This window comes from Microdochium trichocladiopsis (genome assembly GCF_020744255.1).
Source record: "Microdochium trichocladiopsis strain MPI-CAGE-CH-0230 chromosome Unknown B0I36scaffold_7, whole genome shotgun sequence".
Classification (NCBI taxonomy): domain Eukaryota; kingdom Fungi; phylum Ascomycota; class Sordariomycetes; order Xylariales; family Microdochiaceae; genus Microdochium; species Microdochium trichocladiopsis.
This window is the reverse complement of record NW_025763550.1, coordinates 3192575-3217266: the sequence shown is the minus strand read 5'-3', so window position 1 is coordinate 3217266 and position 24692 is coordinate 3192575. Positions and strand designations below refer to the sequence as shown.

Sequence of the window (24692 nt, the reverse complement as noted above, 5' to 3'; positions counted from 1 at the left end):
AGTGTTGACGTGCTTGCTGCGTCTGGCGCGGAAGGTGCACCCAACTCGCGCAGCAAGGGCAAGCACGCAATCCACTAGTCCGGATCCAGGTTGGGATCGAGCCTCGGCCGTCCAGTGCGCGCCAATCAGAGCCCAGTAAAGGCTCCAGGCGTGGTTCCAGAGCTTCGCCGACAGACGGGCCAGCCGGCCGACCGCCGCCTCTGGCCCGGCATGCGCTCGCCGCCGGATTGCACCATCGCCCATCCGCCGCTCGACATCTGGGGCCTGGCCATCGAGCCTCCGACTTGCGGGCATTACCTAAGCACGATCGAACTTCTGTAACACCGCGCCTCCCCAGGTGTCCGCGACAGAGTCTGATGACTCGTGGCGGCCACTATTCACTAGCCAACCATGACTCTTGCACGCGCATTGGTGACGATGCTGGCCACTGTGCGTTGGCGTTGTGCCATTCTCTCGAGGTCAACCAATATCTAGCTACAGCTTGCTGTTGCTGCCTGAGCCACGATCTTGCGTGAACGCATAGTGCCAGCCCTCCTTCTGCATATCCTCGCGCACCTTGTAGTTGTCCTCGGCAATCCGCAGCACGTCCATGTCGAGTTCCACGATGCTCATGCCCTCGGCCTGGCCTAGCTTGCCTACAGCCCCCAGGTGCGGCATCCCCAGCTGACTCATCCCCGCAAACGCCGTCTCCTCCCCCCGCTCCGGCGGGCCCCCCGCGTTCACAAAGACGACGGCGCACGTGTTCTCAAATGCCCGGCTGACGATGGTGCTCTGCAAGAAGAGCGCCTCGCCATTCTTGTTCAATGCATACCCTTCGTCCGACACGTCCTTGAGCGACCAGAACGTGGGAACACAGATAATGTCTGCTCCGTCAGAGATCAGCTCGCGAAACGCCTCAGGGAAAGCCAGGTCCCAGCAGATGAGCAGGCCGATGCGGCCAAGTGGCGTGTCGAACGCCTGGTGCGGCTCGTGCGCGGAAGATACGAGGTGCTTGCGCTCAGTAATCCAGAGATTCTTCTTCTGGTACCGGCCTAGGATACTGCCGTCAGAGGAGATGAAGTAGGCGATGTTGTGCAGCGAGTCGTCGCCATCTTTGGGAGCCTCCTCAATAATGGTGCCTGGCACGATACATATCGACAGCTCCTTGGCCAAGCTCTGGTACTTTTGCAGATATGAGGCAGACTCAGCACAAGCCGCTCCAAAGTTTGGGTCATCCGGCACCCAGGAGGTGAGATGGTACTCGGGCAGGACTGCAAGGGCGCACCCCTTGGCCGCTGCGTCTCTGATGAAGGCCTCGGCCCGGGCATAATTGTCTTGTACAGCGAGTGCCTGTGCATCAAAAGTCAGATTGGTGCTGTCCAGATCCCTTGTTGCACCGCTCAAGTCTGCCGTGCAGGGAGCTCCCCCGGGTCAGCAGAGACCAAGGTGTGTGCAGAGGGAGGATAAAGGTGGGGAAAGGGTTGGGCGAGGGAGGAGAGGGCAGCGCACCCTCGGATGCAGCTGGACAAGGGCGATTTTGTGGACAGGCGCCATTATGCAGAGACGAGACTGAGGTGTCTCGACACAATTCCAGTGCGTGCTGAGTGCGAAATGGCCGAAACTGGGCGGAAGCGGCTTGCGAGACTCGGCACGGCGGTTGGCGTTTCTGCTTGCAATCGGCAGTGAGAGTCGAGAATGTCAACCTCGCGCGGGCAACGACGGCAGTGTTATGTCATCGGCCACCCCCACTGGCGGCGTGTGGGGCAAGGTCTGGCGCCGCTGTCCCGTGAGCAGGTGCAGGTGCACTGGCATGGACCCTTGCTGCGACCAACGGCAGGAACGACCCACAGGGCTGGCAGTGCTCTTAGCGCATTTCCGCTTGCAACCGCCCCCAATGCCAGAGCCTCGAGATCAGGAACCCAGCCCCTCGTAAATGTTAACAAGACATACCGATGTCCAGACGGACTTGTATTGCCACGAGGCTCCCACAATGACATTCTAGGACCCTGGCATGCCTTTTCATTCTTGCCGATGCACGGACAGGCTCGATTGCGGACCAGGAACGCACCGAAGCCGGGCACCGCCCCCAGATGAGGTGGTCACCTAGCTCCAGTCAGGGTACCACAACGGCTGAACCAGCACCGGGCCGTAGCGTGATGCGTGTGCCGGGATCGCCATTGACGAATGCAACAAACAGTAACAGTCACGGAAACATGCACCCTTCCTGCCCTTTGTGCCAGCTTGCCATTGCCGAGAATGCGGTTCTGCTAGGGTCGTCAGAGTCCAAGGGGCCGCCCTCGTGGCGCCTGCCCTGGCTGTCCAGTGCAGTCCAAGAGTGGCCAGCTTCACAGGGAGCCGTGACGTCCTATCTGAGACATCTTTCTTCCCCTCGCCTCACATTCAAAGACGACGCTCCGTCTCTTAAGCTGGCTTCCACCCGCGAATGTCTGCTTCGCGCCCTGTGGCTGCTTCTTATTGCTAGTGGTACGCTGCACCTCATCCCGTAGGCCATCGTTCATCCTGTATTCCCCCCCGCTTCAAAACGACGGCGTGTTCAGTCGATTCTCCAAGGCCACCAGCCGGACCACCAAAACGATGAATGCACTCACCACCATCTACACGCCGCCTGCCTGGTGTGCCGATCGCTATGCCGTCTTCATTGAGACGCCGCCCTGGGACAGCACAAATGTGCCTAGCAGTGGCTGGGTCGACCCGTCCTTTACAAAGTGTATTCCCTTGCAGTACTCGACCACATACCCCAGCTTCAGCCCGGGCATCTGTCCCCACCCCATGACCATTGTCGCCTCCGAGTCGAATATCTCTGGAGGTCGCACAATCTGGACAGGACGCTGTTGCCAGAGGTGTGTCTCCCCGTATCATTTTCTGACAGACCGTTTTGGCGGCACACTGACATCGACCCTTCACAGCGGCTTCACAGTCCCGGATACCAACCCAGACTTCTTCTGTACCTCGACAGTCACTGCCCCCATCGCCCTGCTCGTTATCCCCGACATCACCACAGCCGACGTCTACACCACGCTTCCCGACGTCAAGTCGATACAGCATGACCAGGTCACCGTGCTCTGGGAAGAGCAAGATCTGAGCCTGCTGCCGCGGCCGGTGGCTGGCTTCTACGCGTCACTGATGGGGCTGGATTGGGCGCCAGCGCTCACTGTCGACATTGCAGCCACCAATCCTGCGCTGACCAGTACTACTGGTGCTTCTCTGCCTCCTTCGACAGGCCAGAACATATCGCCGACGCTGCCCCCGCTGACGACTGACGTCTCAACCTCGAGCACTCCCGTCCAGACCTCCTCATCCTCCAACACAGTCCCAACTGGGTCGCCTCCCACAAACAACCTGTCGGCCACAACCTTTAGACCTCCGACCCAAAGCTGGTTCCCAGCATCAAGCAGTAGATCCACCAATAAGGAGTTGACAGAGGCGGCTTCCTCCTCCAAGACAAGCTCGACCTTCAGTTCCTTCCAAAGCACAACATCTGGCTGGCCGCCGTCCACCCTCGTCAACTCGTCGTATGCTCGACGGCCCAAATCACAACGGCTACATGGCCTGTGCCTGGCTTGGATGACGCTCTTCATCGCAACCTACATAAGCTGACGAGGTCAGTTGCTGAGGGTTCCGGTCCATGTTGTAGAGTTCATTCTTGATGAGTCTCGGCACAGAAGCGGATCATTGTTACGAGCTGATGAGGTTCATGAAGCATAGCGTTTTTTAGTTGAATTTATCAGAGCCCCATGCTCATCCACCAATCAACAGATATTGATTGTTCATTGCGACTCACTGTATGCTGACCTGTATCAAAGCCCAAGCCCTACGAGAGGTGTCGTCGGGCCCCTGCACAAACTATTGGCTGGCGCTTGCGACGAGCATGCCCCTTCGAGACCATGCCCTTGTCTAGCGGCACATCTGTGGCGTTTGCGGGCACCTTCAGGACCCCGCCGGTGCTGACCGTCATCCCGAGGCACCGGCACGAACCAATAAGCAACCTTGGGACTACATTGTTTTTCATTCGGTCGGAGCCCAGATGTACATCACCTGCGTCTCCTCTGCGACGTGGCGATGTGGTGGGTTTCCTCTCGATTACATGCTGCCAGCTCGCATGCGAGTTTTAACCCACATACGAGAGACGACGTCATCGCGACCGCAGACAGCTGGTGCCCATAACACGGACACTGCTCTCACCACAGGAGGGAGCCAGCGCTTCAACGTCCAAACTCAATCATGGACGTGTCCAGTCTGACACGGAGTCTCTTACGATGGCTCGAAAATGCTCGGCATGATATGCCATGGCACGTCATTGTCCCAACAGTGGCCGCCTCGTACTTTGCTCTAGTGCAGGCACTGCGCTTTCGGGCGCTGCACAAGATGGAGCGCAAATACGCCGCATACCTCGACGACCCGTACAAGCTCGACTACAAGCAAGCCCAAGAGATTATGCAGCTGTCACTTCTCTACGACATGCCCTTCCTGTTCGGCTTCAGCACGCAGTGGGCGCTCATCAAGAGCTACGGCATCGCGACGGGGACGCCCCTGCTCGTCAAGACGCGGCAGCTCAGCGACCCTGCCAAGGCCGGCAAGCGCGCCGAGGACACGGGCGTGCTACTGGGCGAGTTCCTGGCGGGCGACCTCGACAGCGAGCGGGCGCGCCTCGCCATGGGCAAGCTCAACTGGATGCACCACCGCTTCAGCATCCTCGAGGGCGACTACGTGCACACGCTTGCCCTCTTCGTCCTCGAGCCGCACCGCTGGATTGAAAAGTACGACTGGCGCCCGCTCACGCGGCTCGAAAAGGTTGCCCACTTCCTCTACTGGCGCGAGATTGGCCATCGCATGGGGTTTGGCGGGATCCCCGAGACCCTGGAGGAGCTCGAGGAGTGGAAGGTCGAGTACGAGAAGACGCACCTGTACTACATCCCCGAGAACAAGATGGTGACGGACGCCACGCTCGACGTGTTCCTGAGGGACCTGCCCAAGCCCTTGCATAGTTTCATGCGAACCATGTTCTGCGCTCTCATCGAGGAGAAGCACGTCCTGAGAGCCATCGGATACCCAGAACCACCAGCCTGGGCCCTCAGCCTGAAAGACTGCGTCCTCGGCCTGCGGCGGATGTGTCTCCGCCACCTGGCCTTGCCACGCTTCCGGGCTCTCAGCCCGCTAGCAAAGCAGGGCAAGGACGGCAGGTACTACCGGTCCCCGGCATATGTCCTGTTTGAGCCGTGGTACGTTGCCGACTCGTGGTGGAACAGGCTCGCGCTGTGGCTCAAGTTTGGCGTCGGCGGCGGCGGCGGTAGCGGCAAGGTGCCCGGCGACAAGTGGCGCAAGCAGGGGTACCTGCCTCACGAGCTGGGTCCCCCTGGGACGGAGAAGGTGTCGAGGGACAACGTGGAGCGCCAGGCTGCCGCGCTCGAGGAGTACGCCGGGAGCGGCAAGTCGCAGATGGGGTGTCCGTTTGACTTTGGGTGGCAGCGGTGATTTTTGGAAAGGGGGGGGGGGGGGGGTTTGTTCTTCTTGGGCCCCGGCGGGGTTTGTGAGATTGGGGCAAGGGGCTCTGTGCTGCTTGAATTCTTACGGAGAGATGCCCGGAAGTGCCACATGGGTGAGACGTCTAGCAAGCCAGTGATATTCAATTAAAATGTCTAGAGCGTGGCCTTAGTGTGAAACAGGAAATCCTTGCTGAATTTTGTTTTCCACATCTGGATTGGGCAGTGCAGTTGGCAGGAAAACCCCGGGGCGCACGAACCCATCCGGAGCCGGATCCTCCGCCGACCCTTTCGGGAGCGGGTCTCTCTCAAACGGGCCCCGCCACGGCCGAGCCCGGCCACTTGGGGGAGAATTGGATGTTTCGTCGATATTGTGGACACGATGGATCCCCTGGATCCCAATTAGGATGAGATAATTACGTGTTCTTCTCGGTGTTGTTGAAGCATGGATTGCGGCCAAGCTCTCGCGACGCAGACTCATTGGTGAATGGTCGAGAGGACGAGGGACGGAGGCGAGCCTGCCGTGTCGGTCACGGCGGTTTTTATGCAGGTACCCTCTTCATTGCGGGCACACAATGAGCCGCACACCGCATAATGACTTTAGATCTGCGGTACATGCTGACAGCTGGCTTGACTCGGGGTCGTTGACGTCTTGTTTCACCTAGTGGTGCATGTCGATCTATGCTCCCTTCAGGAGTTCAGGCTTACGCCTATCGGCGCGGGAGGTATGTGATCGTCTCCAGTCTTCTGGATTCGGATTGGGCAAGGGCTTTTCTTTTTTTCAAATTTGACATCAATTCCGGACTCCTATCTACCGCTGCTGACGACGCAGGGTGTTTAATATTCTTAGAACATTACCTCACTATGTCGGCAATTGTATGCTTGTGAAGAAAAGTCTATTAGATTAGATTAAAACCTGACCGAGTCCAAGGCGGCGAAAGATGCTTACGATATATCCTACTTACAAGTCTATAATGATGTCCCGATATGTAAGCCTTATTTGCTTGCTCACTCCGCACTGCAACACTGCCTAGCCGTTGGAGTCAGCGGGCCGGCCCGTGGAGCGTCTGCTGATCTTGTCCCGGATTCGAGCAACACCCCATGGTCTTACAGCAGGACATGGGACGTGTCATGTTTCGTCGCTCGGAGGACAGGCCCGGGTGGGGGTGATTTGAGGTATATACCTGCAATGCTATGATCAATAACATTAGCTGGATATGGGTTTCTCCCACAAGCAGGAGAGAAATGATATCCAGCGTATATATCAGAGGTGGCAGTGCTCGACTGCGTTTGATGGATCTCGTGGTGGGCTAGCTGCTTCGATAGGCGGTATTGGCTGGGAACTTGTGACAAGCTGTTGAGACCAAGCACACCAATTCAGTACGTAAGACGACGCACACGATGACGGCCTCATCATCACCCGTGGGGATTCGCCGCTTGGCCCCGAGGCTGCCTATCCTGCTGCTCGCCGCCCTCATCGACAACTCCTTTTTGGCTCTGCCACCAGTGTCAGCTCACAGCTTTGTCTCGAGCATATCTATCAACGAGCTCGCCTACCACGGTTTCGCGCCAGTCGCATCCGGGCCCGCCGCCACTCCGTCGTCGTCGTCGTCTGCGAGCGACGCCCCTGATTCGAGAGTCGTAGGCTGGTCAACCACAGCCTACGACCAGGGCTACGTCAACCAGACCGGCTTCGCACCCATCTCCACATCCACGTCACCTGACGGCGAGGACAACGACGATGATCTTGAGATCATCTGCCACCGGGGCTCCCGCGCCACGCCATACCACGCGCCTGTGGCGGCCGGGGGCGCGATCCATGTCCAGTGGAACGGCTGGCCCGAGGGCCACAAGGGTCCCGTGCTGAGCTACCTCGCGTTCTGCGGTGATGCTAACGGTACCGATACCGACACGGCTGGAGTCCGAGGCTGCAACGCCGTGCGCAAGTCGGAGCTCGAGTTCTTCAAGATCGAGGAGGCCGGGCTCGTCGACACCGAGACCAACACTAACACCACCACTGCCCCCAGCCCTGCTGCTACTGCTGCGGCGGCGGCGGCGGCAGGACAGAGCGACACCGCTGTGCCCACAAACCTCGCGGAAATGACGTGGGCGTCGGACCAGCTCATCGCCAACAACAACTCGTGGGTCGTCTCGATCCCCGCGCAGCTGCGGCCAGGTTTCTACGTGCTGCGCCACGAGATCATTGCGCTGCACAACGCGTCGATGGACGACGGGGCACAGAACTACCCACAGTGCCTCAACCTGCTGGTCACGCCGCCGCCGCCGCCCAAGTCGGAGAGCGGAGCAGTAGCGCAGGACAACAACGACCAGGGTTATATCCTGCCAAAGGGCGTGCTCGGCCGGGAGCTGTACGATGCGAATGGGCGGGACCGGGCGAGTTTTGACATTGACATTTACGCGCCCTTTGATGGTCAGAATGGGACGGGATCGGGTAATGCTGAGGGCTCTACGAAGAAGAAACGTTATCAGATCCCAGGACCAGCGGTTGCACTCTGGGGAAAGGAGGTCGGGTTGTCGCATCCAATGCCGACTGGGGCTGGAGTGCCTGTTGCCGCGGACTCATAGAAACTGTCAGACGTTCAGATAAAGGGTTTGGACTTTAAGATACCGCCTAGCAACAAGGCTGTTCTCGAGTCTCGAGCTGACATTGTGAGGCACTCTCCGCCGAGGGAGAGGTATATTGAGGTGTTGCGTTACATCCTTCTTGAACCGTCCAGCATGTGGCTTTTTTCAGAGGTCTTAGTACTCAAAGCAAAACATCCTGGCATCATGTCCTACACAATTTATTTCAGATAGACACTTGTAATGCGTCCGGTGTAAATCCGTCCGGTGTGACAAGTTCGCCAAGACAACCAGAAACAGCAAATTTCCTTCCTTGACCCTGGACTGTAGGCAAATGCGTAATTTTCTGAGCACCCACCTGCACAACATGAAAAGTCCTACTCGATCACCAAGCATATCGGTCCTCGACACCAGTCGAGCTGTCGGGGCGTAGGCCATAACCTCCGAGTTGCCTGATCTGGCAAACCCCACGGTCCGTCTGTCGAAATTATCCGCCAATCAAGCTGCCAGCCACAGACCAGGCCGGCTCTGGGGTGGTTGACATTGACCCCTGCAGGTTATGGTCCGGGGTAAATAAAATTGACAACTGGACGACACGCATGACTCCACAAGTGTTCACGAAGAAACAATCTGGGGAAAAACATGGCACGCCAGGGATGCACCCTTGTTGACGTCCCGGCAGTGGGCACTCTAGGCCCTGTATAGTCCCCCCGGGCTCTTCCATGCTCTTCATTGACAAGAGGGCGGCACCCCATGTCGTGTAGCACGACACGCGGGCATCCAGAATGGGCCTAACGCTGGCCGAGATGAGACGGATAGTCCAGTGTATTCCATCAATCGCAGCACTGCTCACTGCTCATGAGACTCACCGACCCCCGGCTGACTCGAGGTCCTTATATAGCCGTGCAACTTTGTTCGTCCGAGACCAAGCTATAACCTGTTCTTATCTTATACAAGGACAGCCTCTCTCCTAGTTTCCTGGTCGGCAAAAGGCGCCTGGCACTCACTCACTCACTCGTTCAGCCGGCTCCTTTGCCCCTTCATCACCAACAGCACCATCGCCACAACCACCACCATCATGAAGTCGTCCATTGCCACCTTCTGGGGCCTGGCTACCACGGTCCTTGCCGTGGGCAGGACTTCCGCGCCCGCCGGCTGCCTCAACGTCGCCAAGAGCGGCGGGCAATTCAGCACGATCCAGGCGGCCGTCAACTCGCTGTCGACCTCTGCGAGCGGCAAGCAGTGCATCTTTGTCAACCCGGGCACCTACACCGAGCAGGTGCTCGTGCCCGCGCGGACCGCCCAGCTCACCATCTACGGGTATACGACCGACACGTCGTCCTACACCAACAACCAGGTCGTCATCACGGGCCGCAGGTCGCAGGCCGACGGGGTCAACAACGACAACACGGCGACGCTGCGCGTCAAGGCCAACGGGTTCAAGCTGTACAACGTCATCGTGCGGAATACCTACGGCGAAGGGTCCCAGGCCGTCGCGCTCAGCGCGTACGCCGACAGCGGGTACTACGGGTGCAGCCTCGAGGGGTACCAGGACACGCTGCTGGCCAACGTGGGCAGCCAGGTGTACGCGCGGACGCGCATCGTGGGCGCGACCGACTTCATCTTTGGCCAGCAGGCCCGCGCGTGGTTTGAGCGGTGCGACCTGCGCGGGCTCGCGCGGCAGACGGGCATCGTCACGGCCAACGGGCGCGACGGCGACTCCAACCCGAGCTACTACGCCTTCAACCGGTGCGACCTGCGCGCCGCGGACGGGCAGAACGTCGCCGCGGGCAGTTATTTCCTCGGCCGGCCCTGGCGCGACTATGCGCGGGTCGTGTTCCAGAACACGGCGATGAGCAGCATTCTCAACGGGGCCGGATGGCAGAAGTGGACCAGCGACCAGGACGTGTCCAAGGTCTTCTATGGCGAGTATGGTAACACCGGCGCCGGTGCGTCGGGTAGTCGCGCCTCGTGGACGAGGAAGCTGGGGTCGCCGGTCACGCTGGCCGAGGTGCTGGGCAGCAACTACGCGAGCGCGGCCTGGTATGATGGTTCCTACATGTCGTGACAGGCTAGACACGGCGGCGGCGGCGTTGGCAGCAGGAGAGAGAGAATGGAAGGGGCAAGGGCGTTGAGATCTGTATGGTATACTCGCATACAATAATGCGAGAGGGAAGTTCATCGCAATGAATAGCAAAATTCAAAAGCCACTTGATAACTTGCTACGATCGAGGCAAGTGATCACTAATCTGCCCGCAATCCCCAACTAGTCTATCGATACGAGTCACCGCAAGGGAGCTCGAGTGCGTGTATCGGAGTAGACACCTCCATCTCGTCAAAGAGGTCTAGTATGCATGTTTCGACTCAGGACACAGGGCCGTCCCTGTCGAACACAAAGTCAGCCCCAACTGTCCTTGGCATTTCCCCATGACAAAATCTGGTTTGGAACACACTTCCATCAGCGGCCCCCCCAGGCGGTGACTCGCAGAAACATGGGCTGCAACGCCCCCACGGTGGAGCGGTGCGTGGCGTCTGCCTCGAACGGCGCCGCGGCTTTAGAGTTTTTGCCGCCGCCTGTGGGCTCAAACGCTCAAACGTGTGAGTGAGTGCAAGTCGGGAAAGATCGGCGGGCCGGAAGCACAGGACAGAGCTGTCTGCTCAGCCGTTGTTGTTTGGCCTTGACAACCAGCAGAGACATTGTCATCGTCATGACTTGAGATATCATCGATATACACGCGGGCTTCATCGAGCATCGCATGAGCCAGAAAGTATAATACCTACTTAGGGCCTGCCGTGTGCTTTCTGCATTCCCAGTCCTGAATCTTGGTCCTTCCACGCTCGAGGCCACAGAACCACCCGCACGACTCAAGTGAGACATGGCCAGGGCGGCCAAGGCCCCCACCTCACCGGCGCCGCCGCGCGGTGCCTGTGCGGCCGGGCACGCCGCACCTAGACTTTCGCCGCGGCGTGTGCCAGATAGGAAACGCGCCGCGGTAGTACTAGCCAATGGCGGCCGAGGACCACCACACCTCGCCAAGTCCCCCTGTCCTGGCTGTTTTCTGTTTGCTGAACCTACCCGCCCGTTGGGTCAGTTGCGTGGCTCAAACGGGCAAGGCATCGTCACAAGTGGCCAAGCTAGGCGCCGTTTCGAGACGGTAATGGATAAGGGAGGCGGCCGCTTGCACAGGGGGACGTGACGCTAAGTTCATCCGGCTTGCCAGCGGGCGACCGTTCGAGTCGAGCTTGGGAGGAGGAAGGTCCGGAGCACGACGTCAGCATGATGGATTTCGCGTTTATTATTTTGTGGGAAGACCTCCCGCCTTTCTCGTCATGCGTCTCCGGGCATTTGTTGCAAAAATAGTATTGCTGTCCGCCTTCTTCTTGTACGTTTGCAGCGTTGAAGCGAAACAGCCGAGGGCCAAGCACTTTGTTTTGTTAGAGACTGGGTCTCCTTGATTATTTGACAACTTCGGAATAGTATACGAGCACAACGCAACGACCACCCAGTCAAGATTTCGTCGCCCAAGAAAAGACCACGGCCCAGCAATGGCGTCAGCAACCACGACGGCTGCTTGGCCGAGCCAGACCGAGACTTCATATCAGCGACCACGGTCGAGGTACGGATCGTCGCTCTGGACAAAGTTCACTGGCCGCTTGCATCGGAATGGGCAAAATGCTTCGAAGCGTGCTGTCAATGCCGCAAGACCAAAGGACAGCCACCCGGTCGGGCGGATCCTCACGCTCAGGGCACTGCCCCCTCTCCCCGCTGAAGACTTCGCCCTCCAACATGACTACCAGTCCGGAGATGCTCCGCCAGATTACGCTGCAGCCACGATGGCAGGGCTTTCTCGATCAAGGAGCTTGAGAAATTCCCGTGAAGAATACACGACAACCACGACCGCGGCCGAGCCTCTCTGCAACAACCCTCTTCCCAACAAGAACACCTGCGACGACGAATATGACGGAGTCGGGATCCTCATCGAGATTACTAGCCTCAACCGCCAGAGCAGCCTCAGAACATCACGGGGCCAGACAGGCAACGTTACGCTACCCGGGGCCACGACGGAGCAGCAGCTTGAATATGCCGCGCCGGTGACCCTCCATGACGTGCTGATGAAGAAGATTGTCGCGTCGCAAGCACGGCGATACCACAACGGAGCACTGACGCGGAGCTACAGCCACGGCCGCAAGCGCACGACCACCATCGTTACACGGGGGGAGCGGACCTTCTCACCCGTCGAGACGCGAGAGCTCCTCCAGGCCATGGATGACGTGGCGAAGGTGAGGAGGAGGCCGAGACCGAGGAGGAAGAGCACTAGTAGTAATAGTACTAGTACTGCGGCCACCCCCAGGCAAGGAACCGCTGCTGCTGTCACGGTGCAGCGGCTGGCAATGTGCGCGGTGTGCTCCCAGCCCAAGCTCAGGGGGGGTACACCGCCATCCACGTCGTCGGCGGTGGCGGCGGCGGCAAGCGATATAGACCACAGCCCGGCGTCCTCGTATCTGACTGACGTTGCGAGCCGATGCCCGAGTCTGGCCCCCAGCGCCGTGCAGAGCATCAAGGGCATTGCTCAGGATCTAGGGTGTAAGACGGAGTGCTGCGGGCGGTATGTCTGCCAGACATGCCTGTGTGAGATGATCCTCCGGGGCATCACGGATAGCTGGTGGCGGGACATCCCCCGGGACACGTGGCTCGAGTGTCCCGTCCCGGCATGCGCGGCGACGATGAGCCCCTGCTCGAGTGCCGTGCGCAAGATGCTGCGCGGCGTGGGCCCCGAGGAGGAGGAGAAGTGCGTGCAGACGTACGGGGCGGCCGAGAGGCTCAGGACTGCGCTGCGGAGGATGACACCGTCGCCGAGCCCGAGGGAGGTGCGGTTGGGGCTGGTGATGCATAGCAGGCTGGTCAAGCTGGGGTGTGCGCGGCCGCTGCTGGATGTGTCTGGCAAGGAAGCGGAGGAGGAGGAGAGCGACGACGAGACTGGCGATCATTGTGGGCAGACTGAGGCGAACAGTGGGCAGTCAGGCAGCCTCGAGGTGAGAGTCAGGACCGTGGCCGTCGAACTTCCGCGCAAGAACAGCAGCAGCACCCGCCGAGTCCAGGTCCCCTTGTTCACCCACGCCCTGCGCCTTCCCCGTATGACAAGAGAGTGTGTCATCTGCAACGAGACATATCACGACTTTGCACCAGGCAGCATCCCTCCCAGCATCGGCGACGAGCACAACCAGGACGACAGCAGTGGAAACCCATGGACGAAAGCGGCTCAGCACTTCCCCGGAGACTGGGCGTGGCAGATCTCTGACTTTCCCCCGGCTCACGTCCTTCCCAGCTGTGATTCAGCTCTCGAGGCCACCACCACTACTACCACCAGAACCACCACACAGCCAGAACAACAACAACAGCAACAAGTATGCCGGCCCTGTCTAGCCACCCATATCCAGACTCAGCTCACCCTCCTCGGCCCCCGCGTCGCCCAGAACGGCATCACTTCTCCTCTGCCCTGCTCCGCCCTAGACTGCGGCAGCCACCACAAGTTCACGTACGAGCAAGTCCGCCAGCTCGCGAGCCCGACGACATTTGTACGATACGACCGGCTCGTGGCGCTCGCGGCGGTGAGTAAAGAGGAGGGTTTCCGTTGGTGCCTGCGGCCCGGCTGCGAGTCCGGGGCTGTCTACCATGGTGTGCCAGAGCACAAGCCTTTGCCAGAGCTGCCTGTGCCAATGTTTCGAGAAGGGAACCACAGAGAGAGCGGCCCGTTCCGGCGCGGTCGCCAGGCTCGAGCACTGGGCACGACAACGTCGTCACCATTGCCGCCGCTGCCTCTGCCTCCGCGGACGAGCTCGAATAGACACCAGCAAGCCAGCAACATCGCCACAGGAACACATCAGAGCATGGCACGAGCCAACAGCAGCAGCAGCAGCCAGCATGACAACCACGACCCTGACAACCTCAACACCCGCATCGCCTGCCACGCCTGCCGGTTCAGCATGTGCTACTCGTGCCAGACACCCTGGCACTCAGGGCTCACCTGCGAGCAGTTCCAGACACAGCGCCAGCACGGAGACCCGAGGCCCCTGAGGACGCAGGCGTGGCTGGACGCGCACACGAAGCGGTGCCCGGGGCGCAACTGCGGGATGGCGCTGCAAAAGGGCGACGGGTGCTTCCACATGACGTGCCCGGCGTGCGAGAGCCAGTTCTGCTGGGAGTGCCTGGCCGACTGGCGCGGGATCGTGGTCGAGGGGCGGTTCCACCGGGAAGGGCACAGGGAGGGCTGTTATTTCCGCGGGGAGAATGCGGTGCCGCCCACGCAAATCATGGGGAGGACTGTGGAACGGGGGCTGAGGCGGGCGAGAGGGATCTTTCGGTGATGTCGAGGGGGTGAATGGAACGCGCTGCCAGGATGAAGAGTCTTTTCCTTTTTGGACAGAAGTAGATGGATACCTTATATTGTTGGACAAAGACTGAGACTCGCGATACTAGCATTTCTACGCGCACTTACACCCTGCCGTTGTATGCTGTGACGAGAGGCTGCAGCTGCTTGGACGTGGATCAATTGGCTGACGCCAGACATGCTGCAATGCAAAACTTTCTATGCATAACGAGGACTTGTGATTGAAATGAATTATACAGAAGGCATGGTGAGAGGGGAGCGAAGGCAGGCGCGGTCCGGGAGGTCCTGCGGTCTCCGGGGCGTGACGGGGCTCCGCTCCGGCGCTGGAGGGTCCACTCCACCCGGTGCATTCCCCGCAGCTGCAAGGTAACTGTAAGTCACTGTAAGTGCACCTACTACGTACCTAGGTAGGTAAGCACCAGACCCTGTACGTGCCGGTGCGGGGGCCGCCGGCCGGCGACTTCTCCACAGTCGCACGCGGGGTCCTCTGCTGCTTATCTCGACTCATTGACTAACACGTTTCGACCTCGACCTCGCCTGTACCTTGCTGGCGCCATCTCGCGGCCTCTTATCGTCGCGTGAACACATCTTTCTTGGTCTTCTTTCTTGCTGACTGCCCTGTCCGCTCTGGTTCTTCTCATTTATTGCTCACGACACCCTCTCCGGCATCGCGACTTCCTCCGAGGGACACCCACGCACCCCTCTCCCGTACCGGCGATCGCAGCAGTAGGAACACCCAAGGGAGCATACACTGAAGCACACAGACAGGCTTCTTGGCAGACAGGCACATCTCGACATCGCAATGGCAGCCGCAGACACGACAGAGCCCTTCAGGATGTGGGTGGGCGGGCAGGAGCAGCCGGGCAATGCAGAGCTGTGAGTGACCACCCGCGAGCATAGGCGGAGCGGGCAGCATGAACAATACTGGCCACCACCAACCTCTTTTCAAGACGAACGATGGACAAGGCTGACCACTCCAAACATGTTCCTAGCATCCCCATCGAGGACCCTGCGACCGGCGAGATCTTTGCGCAGTAAGCCAGCGACTTCCCTCCATCTACCGTGTATCCCATCACAGAAACAACAGACGCCAACATCACCACCACCGACCACTCCCGCCCTCTTCCCACCATCTTCCCACCAAAAAAGACCTTTGGCTAACAAGACCATGAAACAAAAACAGTTGCCACGCCGCCTCCCCCGCCGACGTCTCCGCGGCCATCGCCCTCGCCCACAAGACCTACAAGACCAGCCCCTGGTGCCTCCCTTCCTCGCGGCACCAGCGCGCCGACGTCCTCGACACCTGCGCGGCCTTACTCACGCGGGACCTCCCCTCCCTGATCGCCCTCGAGGTCCGGCAGACGGGCCGCCCCTTGCGCGAAATGTCCGCGCAGGTTCCCAGCCTGGTGAAGTGGTTCCGGTACTACGCCTCGCTGCTGCGCACGCACGAGCGCCCCGTGCTCCCCACGATGGGCAAGCTGCACAACTTCCTGGAGCATGTTCCCCTGGGCGTGGTGGTGCAGATAACCCCGTTTAACCACCCTTTACTCATCGCCGTCAAGAAGATCGCCCCGGCCCTCGCCGCGGGCAACTGCATCGTCGTCAAGCCCTCCGAGCTCACACCCCTGACTACTTTGCTGCTCGGCAAGATCCTGCAAGAGGCAGGCGTCCCCGACGGCGTGTTCAGCGTGCTGCCCGGATACGGCGCCGTCACGGGGAAGGCGCTCGTCGAGAACCCCCTCGTGCGCAAGGTCGACGTCACGGGCGGGACCGTGGCCGGGCGGGCGATCGGCGCCATCGCGGGGGCCAACCTGGCCAAGTACACGGCCGAGCTGGGTGGCAAGGCCCCGCTCGTGGTTTTTGACAAGGCCAGTGTCGAGCTGGCCGTGAACGGGATCGTGTTTGGCAGCTTTGTTGCGAGCGGGCAGACGTGCATCGCCTCGACGAGGATCATTGTGCAAAACAGCGTCATGCCCGAGGTGCTCGAGCGGCTCGCGGCCAAGATTGCCTCCATCACCCGCAGGATGGGCCAGCCTGAGCACAAGGGTTGCATGATGGGGCCCCTGGTCAGCGGGAGGCAGTTTGGCAATGTCAAGGCGCTCGTCGATGACGCGGTGAGCTCGGGCAAAGCCACAGCCCTGGTCGGCGGCAGGCGGATGACGGGCGCGAGCGAGCTGGACGGGTCGGACCTGAGCAAAGGTTGGTACTACGAGCCCACGCTGCTCGTCTCGTCAGACGCCGCCGGCCCTAGGGGCATCCTCGACACCCGCATCTGGCGCGAGGAGGCGTTTGGCCCCGTCATCTGCGTCGTCGGCTTCGACACCGAGGCCCAGGCCGTCGAGCTCGCCAACGACAGCGAGTTTGGCCTCGGCGCGGGCATCTGGACCACCGACCTCTCCCAGGCCTTCCGCGTCGCCGAGCAGATCGACGCGGGGATCACCTGGGTAAACACTCACCACCGCAACGACCCCAGCAGCCCCTGGGGCGGCGCAAAGTCCGCCAGCGGCGTCGGCAGCGAGAACGGCATCGACGCCTACCACGCATACACCACCACAAAGAGCACAATCATCAACTATGCCTCCACAGAAGAGGCTCTCGCCACGGACGACTGGTTCAGGGAAGGCGACGGCAACGTGCGGTACGGATGATGGTGATGATGATGTATGCTTCAGTAGTGATTCAATCCTAAGATATGCTAATGATGGGGTTTCCTCTCTCGTGCCTCGTGTTTCTGTCCTGATGCCGTGCCGGTTGCCCAGATCGACTGGCATTCCGGGTTGAGTCAGAGACGACACGTGTATTTATCCCCGTACACTCGCCCCGAACCACGGCGTCTCTTGCAACAGGGACCACCCGCACCGTGTCAGCCAAAACATCATCAGCAGCGGAGCCAACACCAGCTCGATCGCAGCAGCCATGACCACCCGCGAGAGCAAAGGAGTCCATCTTTCGCAATAGCACAATTGCCACCCACACCCCTCCACGTCCTTGTCACTCAACGTCCCAGTTTCTACAAGCTCACGCAGGAGCTTCTCTGGCGTTGCAAAAGTCGTGAGTATCCCGATGTCCAGTGGCCAGAAGATCACAAATACCAGGAAGGTCAGCAGGGTGGCCCTCATCAAGTGACCGAAGATGAATGCCATGTATCTGCACCATGACACAAGCTCTGGCTGCGCTGTGTCCTGGTCGAGGAATACGAACCAGCGCACCCAGCTGTTCCGCGGTTCGGTGATGAACCCCACAGGCTGAATACTCGGAGACTTGAGAGAAGACTGGGTCACCCAAAGCACGCCAAACCATGTCGTGACACTCTGGACGAAGATTGCGACTGCGGCATCCGCAGCGATCGGGTAGGCGGAGCCAAAGAGACGGATGACTTTGGGCACAAATCTCGGGTCAGAATTTGGCGGACTACATCCAGAATCGGCATAAACCACTGGACATGAGATCAGTCAGTTTCGGATTTGGCGGCAGGATTGCGTCTCGGACAGCCAGGCACTCACAGTAAGCGATGGCAAGGTGAAGAAATGCTGCACCTAATGGCGCCATGATGACCGCAAGCGCAAAGATACGCCCGCATTGAGACATCGTGAAGCGAGTGCTCGGCACGCGAAACCGTCTGGCTGCGATCCCATATGTAAAGTCGAAACGGAGTTGATCTTCACTGCCGTCATCAAACAGCATCCGGGTGAGCGTGTAGGTAATTATGGACGGGCTGTCAGCCGAAAATCCTGGACTGAGGCTGGCGGCGGGTGAGTCGACTAGTGTTGGCGAGTGGCCCATCATTGACAAGTATAAATTCGCTGGTATGTTTGCCAGCGCCTGCAGAAACGACAGCGATGCTAGATATGTTGGCGTTGGCGAGCTGATGGCTATCGGTGTGTCAACAACAGTAGATGAGTGGTTGGGGGATGGCGTGTGTGGAGGCAGATTGGCTGTCGACGGATTATTCCCGCCTGCCAAGTGGTCCTCCGTGGCCGTCGACACTGGCGAGGACGCCTGGCCCGCTTCAAGATACGGATCGCTGCTATCGATGGGCGGTGAGTTTGGACCCTTCTCGTTGCTCTTCTCGTTGTTTCCCGGCGGCACACTCGTTGGGGCCTGAGGCGAAGCAGTGCTGGGTACACTGGCCGCGGGAACGGTCGTAAGCCATCCTAGCAACGACGATGGCATCGCGATGCCTAAGGGATGTCTAAGGCAGATGAGAGTGACAATGCAGTCGTTGTGCTCGTCATTCAGCACCTCAGTCTCAGGTCAAGGGCGGAGCTGCTTCAATGTGAAAGATGGATGCTTGAAAGTGAAGTCGTGCGCGATAAACAACAATGCGGGATGATAAAGATGACCTTGCGACTCTTTGACGGTGATATGGGCCATAGACGAGTGTGGGTGAGCCGACAATCGCCTTGATGAAAGAGCAGGCCATGGTGACTTGCAAGACATCTGCATCGCGGTGGAAGAAAGAAGGTGCCAGCCACTGCAAGTACCCAGTTGGCATATGGAAAGCACTGGTTAAGTGACGACGGCGTCCAGGGAAATCACGCAGGAGAATGATATGGTGTAGCAACAGTCGTCTGCGATGCAACATCACCGGGAGCCAATATAACAGAGTCCAAGGGATCTGGGGTCCGAGCATGCTAGAAGATCGTGTGCTCAAATCCACGCCGGGGTGTATCCAGTTATCCTGCATTCCGGAGATCCTCCCATAAATCACATGAACACTGTATGCGATTGGACTTTCACTTGTATCCAAAATATATCTCGAGCAACTCGCTGGCTCCGGTAAGCCTCTCAAGAGCCGCCACCGGCAATGCCCAGCTCTTGCCTTTCCATGCCATTGCAAACGATACTGCCCCTCAAGCGGCAACCGGTTCTTCTGAGGGCTGTTCCTCTTCCTCTTGCTCGATCAACTTGCTGTCCTCCGCGGGATACCTTGAGAAGAGCAGGATGATAATCGCCAGGAGTGCAATAGCCTACATCTCAGTTAGAAAAATATTTCTCTGTACATGTCGAGCGTGCTGTCGATGCCGAACGGATCACTGTGCCAGACTTACCGCGTTCAGATAGAAAGTCAGGTGCGCTTTCCCGATCTCGACCAGAGACGAGAAGACGGCACCGAAAAGACCCAATGTGGACACTGACGCAAGTGACTCGACGAGGGTCATGCCTGCGAGTGCATCCGCCTTTTGTGATTCTGGGATCATCTCTGTCAACACACCCTTGCTGGCAGCATAGGATCCTGACGCAAGAGGAAGCAAGACGGCCACTACGAGTAATCGGATGGTCAGTTGGCAGGTCCAAAAACTGTTTTTAGAATTACAGCAGCCTGTGCGGGCTGATGGTTGGGGTCTTACTCAGGTAGAACTGCCAGCCGTCGGAGATGAAGGCGGCGCACATGGTGATCACGGCGTCCACAAGATAGCTGTAGCGTAGGAAGAAGAGGTCAAAGTGCCCACTTTGAGCAGTCGGAGGGGCCGGCGGTGCTTGCACGGGCTCTTCCTCGGTTGACACGAGCTGAGGCGTCGGGTCCATATCCAAAGGGTGTGTCGGAATGACGGTCTCGGCGTCCTGCTCGGCTGCCTGTGGCTGCTGCTGGCTTGTACTGTCAAACCACTTGCGGCCACTAGAAATGATGATGGGAAAGATGAACATGAGGAACAGGCCGCGCACAACGAGGGTCAGGGCCATAAGAGCACTGTTCTTGCTGGCATCAAAATCGAAGACGTCCATCGAGTACTGCTGCAAGAGCTGGGCAACGTAGCCGGTGGCGAGCACACCTACAAAAATGCCGACCGCAAGAATGGTGACGCCGTAGTGAGTCGTGATGGTGCCGTTCTTGAGGCGCAGCTTTTGGGGTCCCAGGGCGAGGAGGGGGTCCACAAAGGAGGCCACTACGGCATTTCTACGGTTTGTGGTCGGCGCGCGCTCGTCCTTCTTGAGGCTGACCGGAGGGACACAGGTGGCGCAGAAGACCAATGTGGCGGAAAGGCAAATGGCGCCGAGGCGGAAAGGAGAGACCACGCCAAAGCGGTCGGAGACGACACCGCCGCCAAGGAAGCCCATGGCATTGCCAACCAGGATGTAGCCCTGAAGTTTGCCAAACATGCTGGTGCGCTGGGCCTGCTCGATGAGCTCTGACAGGATGGTGTTGAGGACGAGAATGTAGCCGGCAGGTCCGCCGAGGATGGTGATGGCCTGGCCGAGCTGGAAGAGGGTGATGCCGGTTGCGCCGCCAATGGAGATGGCGACGGACTGGGTGAGGACGCGGATGACGGGGAAGAAGTTCTGGACGAGCAGGGCCTTCTTGGGGCCGAGATTGCGCATCTGCCAGCCGGTGAAGACGAGGTTGGAGATGGCGAAGAAGACGGTGCAGGAGCCAAGGATGGCGAACTGGGCATCCTTGCCGCTGTTGACGGCGGGGACATTGCAGCTGTCGCCCGAGCCGGCGTAAGGAGGGTGGTGGCTGTAGTAGTCCTCGCAGACCATCTGGCGGAAGGCGTAGAGGATGCTGTGAGGGCCGGGTCAGTTGTGTCCGCCATAGCTCGGCTGGAGACAATGAGGAGATACGCACGGGGTCTGAGTGAGGCCAAAGGAGGCGGAGATGAGGAGGCCCGCGATCATGACGGGCCAAGTTGGCTCGAAGCTCAGCCAGCCAAGTCGCGGTTGTTTCTTCTTGAGCTCGGGCTCGGTCTCCCGCGTGCCCAGGAGGGGCGTCGTCTCGCCGGCCATGATGGCAAACGGGTGTGGTTTGCGGACGAAGCCTGAGAGGAGGGCAGTTCTGCGCGGCCAGGGAGATAAGAGAAGAGTGGGCAAGAGCAGGCGGCGGCAGCGGCGGCGTGGGCAGAGCGAGACGATGAAGATGCTGGTGCTGAGCAGGCCGGTGCTCGAGGCGGTTGCTTACGACGGTCGTCGAATGCCAGATTGTTTTTTTTCCCCGAGGTGCTTAATCAGTCCGACGATGGAAACGCGGTGCTCGCGGTGCGGCGGCGCAAGGGTCCCGTCCAGCGTGGCGGCGGCCGGAGACAAAAGGGCGGGCTGGGCTGTCGTGATAGCCCAAATGGGAAGGTGCCAAGGGCCGGGCAGCGGCCGCGCCCCTATCAGCGGAACGGAAGCTGCGATTGGGGTGGGTGGTGTAGTGTACAGTACGTACCTCCAGTACCCGGGCCCACCACACAAGCTCCCACCAAGCCCCATCGTTTGAGCATGCATTGCATCGCATCGCATCGCATCGCATCATCTCTTGGCTGTGGTCTTGGGCCATTGGCTTCTTGCGCCTGGGATGACTTGCATCACCATCAACTCGGACGCGCACAGCAGTCACACATCGCAGCCTCGCCCGCCAGATGGCGGCCTTGGCCCCTAGCATCAATGGCCACCTCCTGCCCCGCACCCCCTCGACTCACCCCGCCAATGCCCACGTCGTCGATCCTACGGCATGGACCATTGGCAGCTTCGCCATTGCAGGCATGACGCCGGTCCTCGTGGCGTCGCTGCGTCCACATCGAGATTGGCACATTCACAGCGATCTTGGCCATCTCTGGCTCCCCGTCCTCCGCCCACGCCGTCCTGACTCACCCGCCGGCCCCTCGGCCAACCACATTTCCGCCCGCAGAGCCTCAGGAACGAGGCCCAAACTCATCTCAGCCTTGTGCTAACCAGCCGCTGCGGGGCAGCACCAAGACATCAAGCCAACGACAAGTCATGGCTCGACTGCGAGTACGCCTCCCTTGGGCGCCGTCGAGGACGCTCTTGTCAACATATAAAGCCAAACGTCTCGGCACACAACACAGCCGTCACTGGGATCAACACGTGCTTCACCACTCGTCGGCCATCCACCATGGCTTCACCTCTCGACCATGCCGCCGTTCGGGCAATGTCCCCGGCCGAGGCTTCTGCCTACTTTGCCACAAAGATGCAGGAGCTTGGTTGGAGACTTGTTTGGGATTCCCTGTTCGGCCAGATCATTGAGGGCCTGCTGCCCTCAAACTTTATCCACGTCTTCCTGTCCCGATGCCGCCAGCCAGAGTCCATCGTCGTTGCCATGCTCCAGTCGTCGTCAATGCTCGGGCGCAGGATCGCCTTCAGGCACTTTGGGCGATGGTCCAGACGCGACGACAGCTTTGTCCAGGTCTGGCGAGCCGTCGGCGGCACCTCCGGTCTCATGGACCTCATGGCCACCTTGTCCGTCACCCAGGTTGAGCAACTGTGCCGCGCACTACATCTCAATTGCAAGGTCAACAACACCCAGCCTGTGCGGCAGCAGCACCTGACGGAGCTCTACAACGCCCTCACTGGACACAACAGCTCGACCCTTCGCAACCCAGACCAGCGCCCACTGGCAGATCTCTACCGCCTCCTTGTGCCGTCGTGCACATCCGACGTCGTTCTCAGATCCCTCACCAGAAACACAAAGCCCAAGCGCTCGACGGTCAGGGCTCATCTGGGGGCCTTTCAGCAAGAATGCTGGAATGCAATCTTCGCTGACCCAACCCCGAAGGACCACGTATCAGCATGGGCGTACGTGCTTGGCATCGAAATTTCATTTGCCTTCGATGTGCTCGAGCAGCTCACTCGGAGCCCTCTCCACCTCAAACACAACGCACAATGCCTCGTTTGGAACCTCGTGTGGCCACTCACCAATCGCCTCACACGACGGGGAGAAGAAGCATCGGTTCATGCTCGCCTTTATGATCTTCTCTTCAAGTGCCTCGAGATTGAGCCGAGCATCGCAGACACCATCAGGGACAACCTCACAACGGCGGCCATAAAAGCTTGGAGTCGGACAAATGAGAACGGAAGGGAGTTGTTGGAGCATCACTTGGCCAGGCTCCTTGCTGTTGCTCCGACCACGTTTTCCAAGCCACTTTATTATGCCAAGAACGCCCTTCGCCAAGTTCCGCCAACAGCAAGGCTCCCGCTGCTCAAAATTATTTGCCGGAGCCGCCAAGACATACGGATCAATCTGGACGCCAGTCTTCAGAACTTGAGCTCCCCGGAGGCGGGTGCAGACTGGTACTGGAGCCCTGAGCTCTTCCAACAAATCCCAAGCCGCATCGCCTTTGATCTGTTTGATAAGATTCGTAGCGCCAGCACAACAGATCGGCCCGTGGAGTTCTCATGCAGTACGGATTTCCCTACAAATCCTGGCAGCGACTCCTTCGAACCAGACATGGATTACGTTGCAACAGCCCTAGCCTCGACCGTAGCTTCCCATGGAGGCGGCGCAGGTCAGTGGCGTGAGGTGGCGGATCGGACAATCAGTGCCAGGAAGGCCAAGGCCGCCGTAGCCCGCGACCCGGATGATCGGAAGACATGGGCACAGGCTGCCATCTTGTTGTCGCTCGCCACCGGTTCGATCGAGACATATGCCAGCGCGCTGCAATGGGCCCGTCGCTTTGTGAAGGATCCAAAGGTCGGCCACAATCTGCTGAAATTCAATTCCGAAGCTGCAAATCTCCTCTCGGGGCTGCCTGACTGCACGCGATGGAAGATCGAGCAGGACACCACTGTGGCCAAAGACATCCTCCGCGCCAACGAAGTTGTCATGCATGTTCTGGAGACTGCGGCGATGATATCACGTGAACCAAGCTACACCCAATCGATGGTACACGATGCTCTCAATCTGCATAATCAGGTAACGCAAGCGCGTCTGGATCGTGCCAACGCTCTGGTTGCTCGCGGGTTGGTCACAGCCGGCTGGGTACGTCACCAAGTGTGGGATCCGACAATCAAGCTGTTGATGGACGTGGAGCGCTTCTTCATCGATGAATCACACAAAGCTCTGGACAGAGCCTACCTCAGAGGTCCGTTAAATGTCGACTTTCGCGGAAGTGGCAAGCACGTGTGTTGGTTTTTAGACCAGCTCGCCGGGCAACGAGATCAACTGTGGCGTGAACACCGTGTACGCCATCATCCTGCCACAATTACTCTTCAAGAACCCTGGCCTCGTGGCCTTGCTGTTTCCCATTACTTCAGCCCCGAAATACTCGGGTCGGACTCTTGGCTCTTCGACATGCCCTACTTCCACGCCCGTCTGCGCGCCGTAGTATTCGCCGGTGGCGACACAGTCTTGGGCTCTGTGCCGGAAGACCCAGAGATCCAAGATGCAGTCGGCCCGTTCGTTGACAGCTATCCTTATGCGTTGGGAAAACTCATTGACCTTACCGAACCGTCACAGAGACAGCAACGAGTCTCTGAGGCCTGGAATCACGCCATCACAGCCTTAACTGGCGACAGGATGTCA

General features: G+C 59.3%; 10 protein-coding genes across 10 annotated transcripts; 7 read left to right on the top strand and 3 right to left on the bottom strand.

Moving 5' to 3' along the window:
• Positions 1 to 214: 214 nt before the first annotated feature.
• B0I36DRAFT_328768 (carbon-nitrogen hydrolase) lies at positions 215 to 1656 on the bottom strand. The gene is made up of 2 exons (XM_046154628.1): positions 1489 to 1656; positions 215 to 1329 (listed from the first exon to the last, which is right to left on the bottom strand). The coding sequence occupies exons 1-2, from the start codon at positions 1531 to 1533 to the stop codon at positions 475 to 477; spliced, it is 900 nt and encodes a 299-aa protein (XP_046010982.1). The 5' UTR covers positions 1534 to 1656; the 3' UTR covers positions 215 to 474.
• A 983-nt stretch (positions 1657 to 2639) lies between these two features.
• B0I36DRAFT_328767 (uncharacterized protein) lies at positions 2640 to 3747 on the top strand (the record flags this gene model as incomplete). The annotated part of the gene is made up of 2 exons (XM_046154627.1): positions 2640 to 2840; positions 2907 to 3747. Coding segments are annotated over exons 1-2 (757 nt in total), but the record flags the coding sequence as incomplete, so codon positions are not given.
• A 305-nt stretch (positions 3748 to 4052) lies between these two features.
• B0I36DRAFT_328766 (uncharacterized protein) lies at positions 4053 to 5472 on the top strand (the record flags this gene model as incomplete). The annotated part of the gene is made up of 1 exon (XM_046154626.1): positions 4053 to 5472. Exon 1 carries the CDS (start codon positions 4222 to 4224, stop codon positions 5470 to 5472), a length of 1251 nt encoding a protein of 416 aa, XP_046010980.1. The 5' UTR covers positions 4053 to 4221.
• Positions 5473 to 6806: 1334 nt separating this feature from the next.
• On the top strand, positions 6807 to 8212 carry B0I36DRAFT_293156 (glycosyl hydrolase family 61-domain-containing protein). The gene is made up of 4 exons (XM_046151783.1): positions 6807 to 7084; positions 7118 to 7365; positions 7402 to 7466; positions 7548 to 8212. The coding sequence occupies exons 1-4, from the start codon at positions 6882 to 6884 to the stop codon at positions 8064 to 8066; spliced, it is 1035 nt and encodes a 344-aa protein (XP_046010979.1). The 5' UTR covers positions 6807 to 6881; the 3' UTR covers positions 8067 to 8212.
• Positions 8213 to 9141: 929 nt separating this feature from the next.
• On the top strand, positions 9142 to 10131 carry B0I36DRAFT_375721 (pectinesterase; the record flags this gene model as incomplete). Its single annotated transcript, XM_046160393.1, has 1 exon — positions 9142 to 10131. The coding sequence occupies one exon, from the start codon at positions 9142 to 9144 to the stop codon at positions 10129 to 10131; it is 990 nt and encodes a 329-aa protein (XP_046010978.1).
• Positions 10132 to 10939: 808 nt separating this feature from the next.
• Positions 10940 to 14139, top strand: B0I36DRAFT_413779 (uncharacterized protein; the record flags this gene model as incomplete). The annotated part of the gene is made up of 5 exons (XM_046162007.1): positions 10940 to 11218; positions 11542 to 11680; positions 11905 to 12344; positions 13011 to 13673; positions 13939 to 14139. The coding sequence occupies 5 exons, from the start codon at positions 10940 to 10942 to the stop codon at positions 14137 to 14139; spliced, it is 1722 nt and encodes a 573-aa protein (XP_046010977.1).
• A 33-nt stretch (positions 14140 to 14172) lies between these two features.
• On the top strand, positions 14173 to 14470 carry B0I36DRAFT_328763 (uncharacterized protein). Its single transcript, XM_046154625.1, has one exon. It carries the CDS (start codon positions 14196 to 14198, stop codon positions 14427 to 14429), a length of 234 nt encoding a protein of 77 aa, XP_046010976.1. The 5' UTR covers positions 14173 to 14195; the 3' UTR covers positions 14430 to 14470.
• A 784-nt stretch (positions 14471 to 15254) lies between these two features.
• B0I36DRAFT_247024 (aldehyde dehydrogenase domain-containing protein) lies at positions 15255 to 17100 on the top strand (the record flags this gene model as incomplete). The annotated part of the gene is made up of 3 exons (XM_046150274.1): positions 15255 to 15328; positions 15445 to 15486; positions 15636 to 17100. 3 exons carry the CDS (start codon positions 15255 to 15257, stop codon positions 17098 to 17100), a joined length of 1581 nt encoding a protein of 526 aa, XP_046010975.1.
• Positions 17101 to 17462: 362 nt separating this feature from the next.
• Positions 17463 to 18625, bottom strand: B0I36DRAFT_365280 (uncharacterized protein; the record flags this gene model as incomplete). The annotated part of the gene is made up of 3 exons (XM_046159112.1): positions 17463 to 17486; positions 17545 to 17888; positions 17956 to 18625. 3 exons carry the CDS (start codon positions 18623 to 18625, stop codon positions 17463 to 17465), a joined length of 1038 nt encoding a protein of 345 aa, XP_046010974.1.
• Positions 18626 to 19305: 680 nt separating this feature from the next.
• Positions 19306 to 21178, bottom strand: B0I36DRAFT_247438 (uncharacterized protein; the record flags this gene model as incomplete). The annotated part of the gene is made up of 4 exons (XM_046150308.1): positions 19306 to 19422; positions 19504 to 19715; positions 19804 to 20957; positions 21021 to 21178. The coding sequence occupies 4 exons, from the start codon at positions 21176 to 21178 to the stop codon at positions 19306 to 19308; spliced, it is 1641 nt and encodes a 546-aa protein (XP_046010973.1).
• Between the last annotated feature and the right edge of the window lie 3514 nt (positions 21179 to 24692).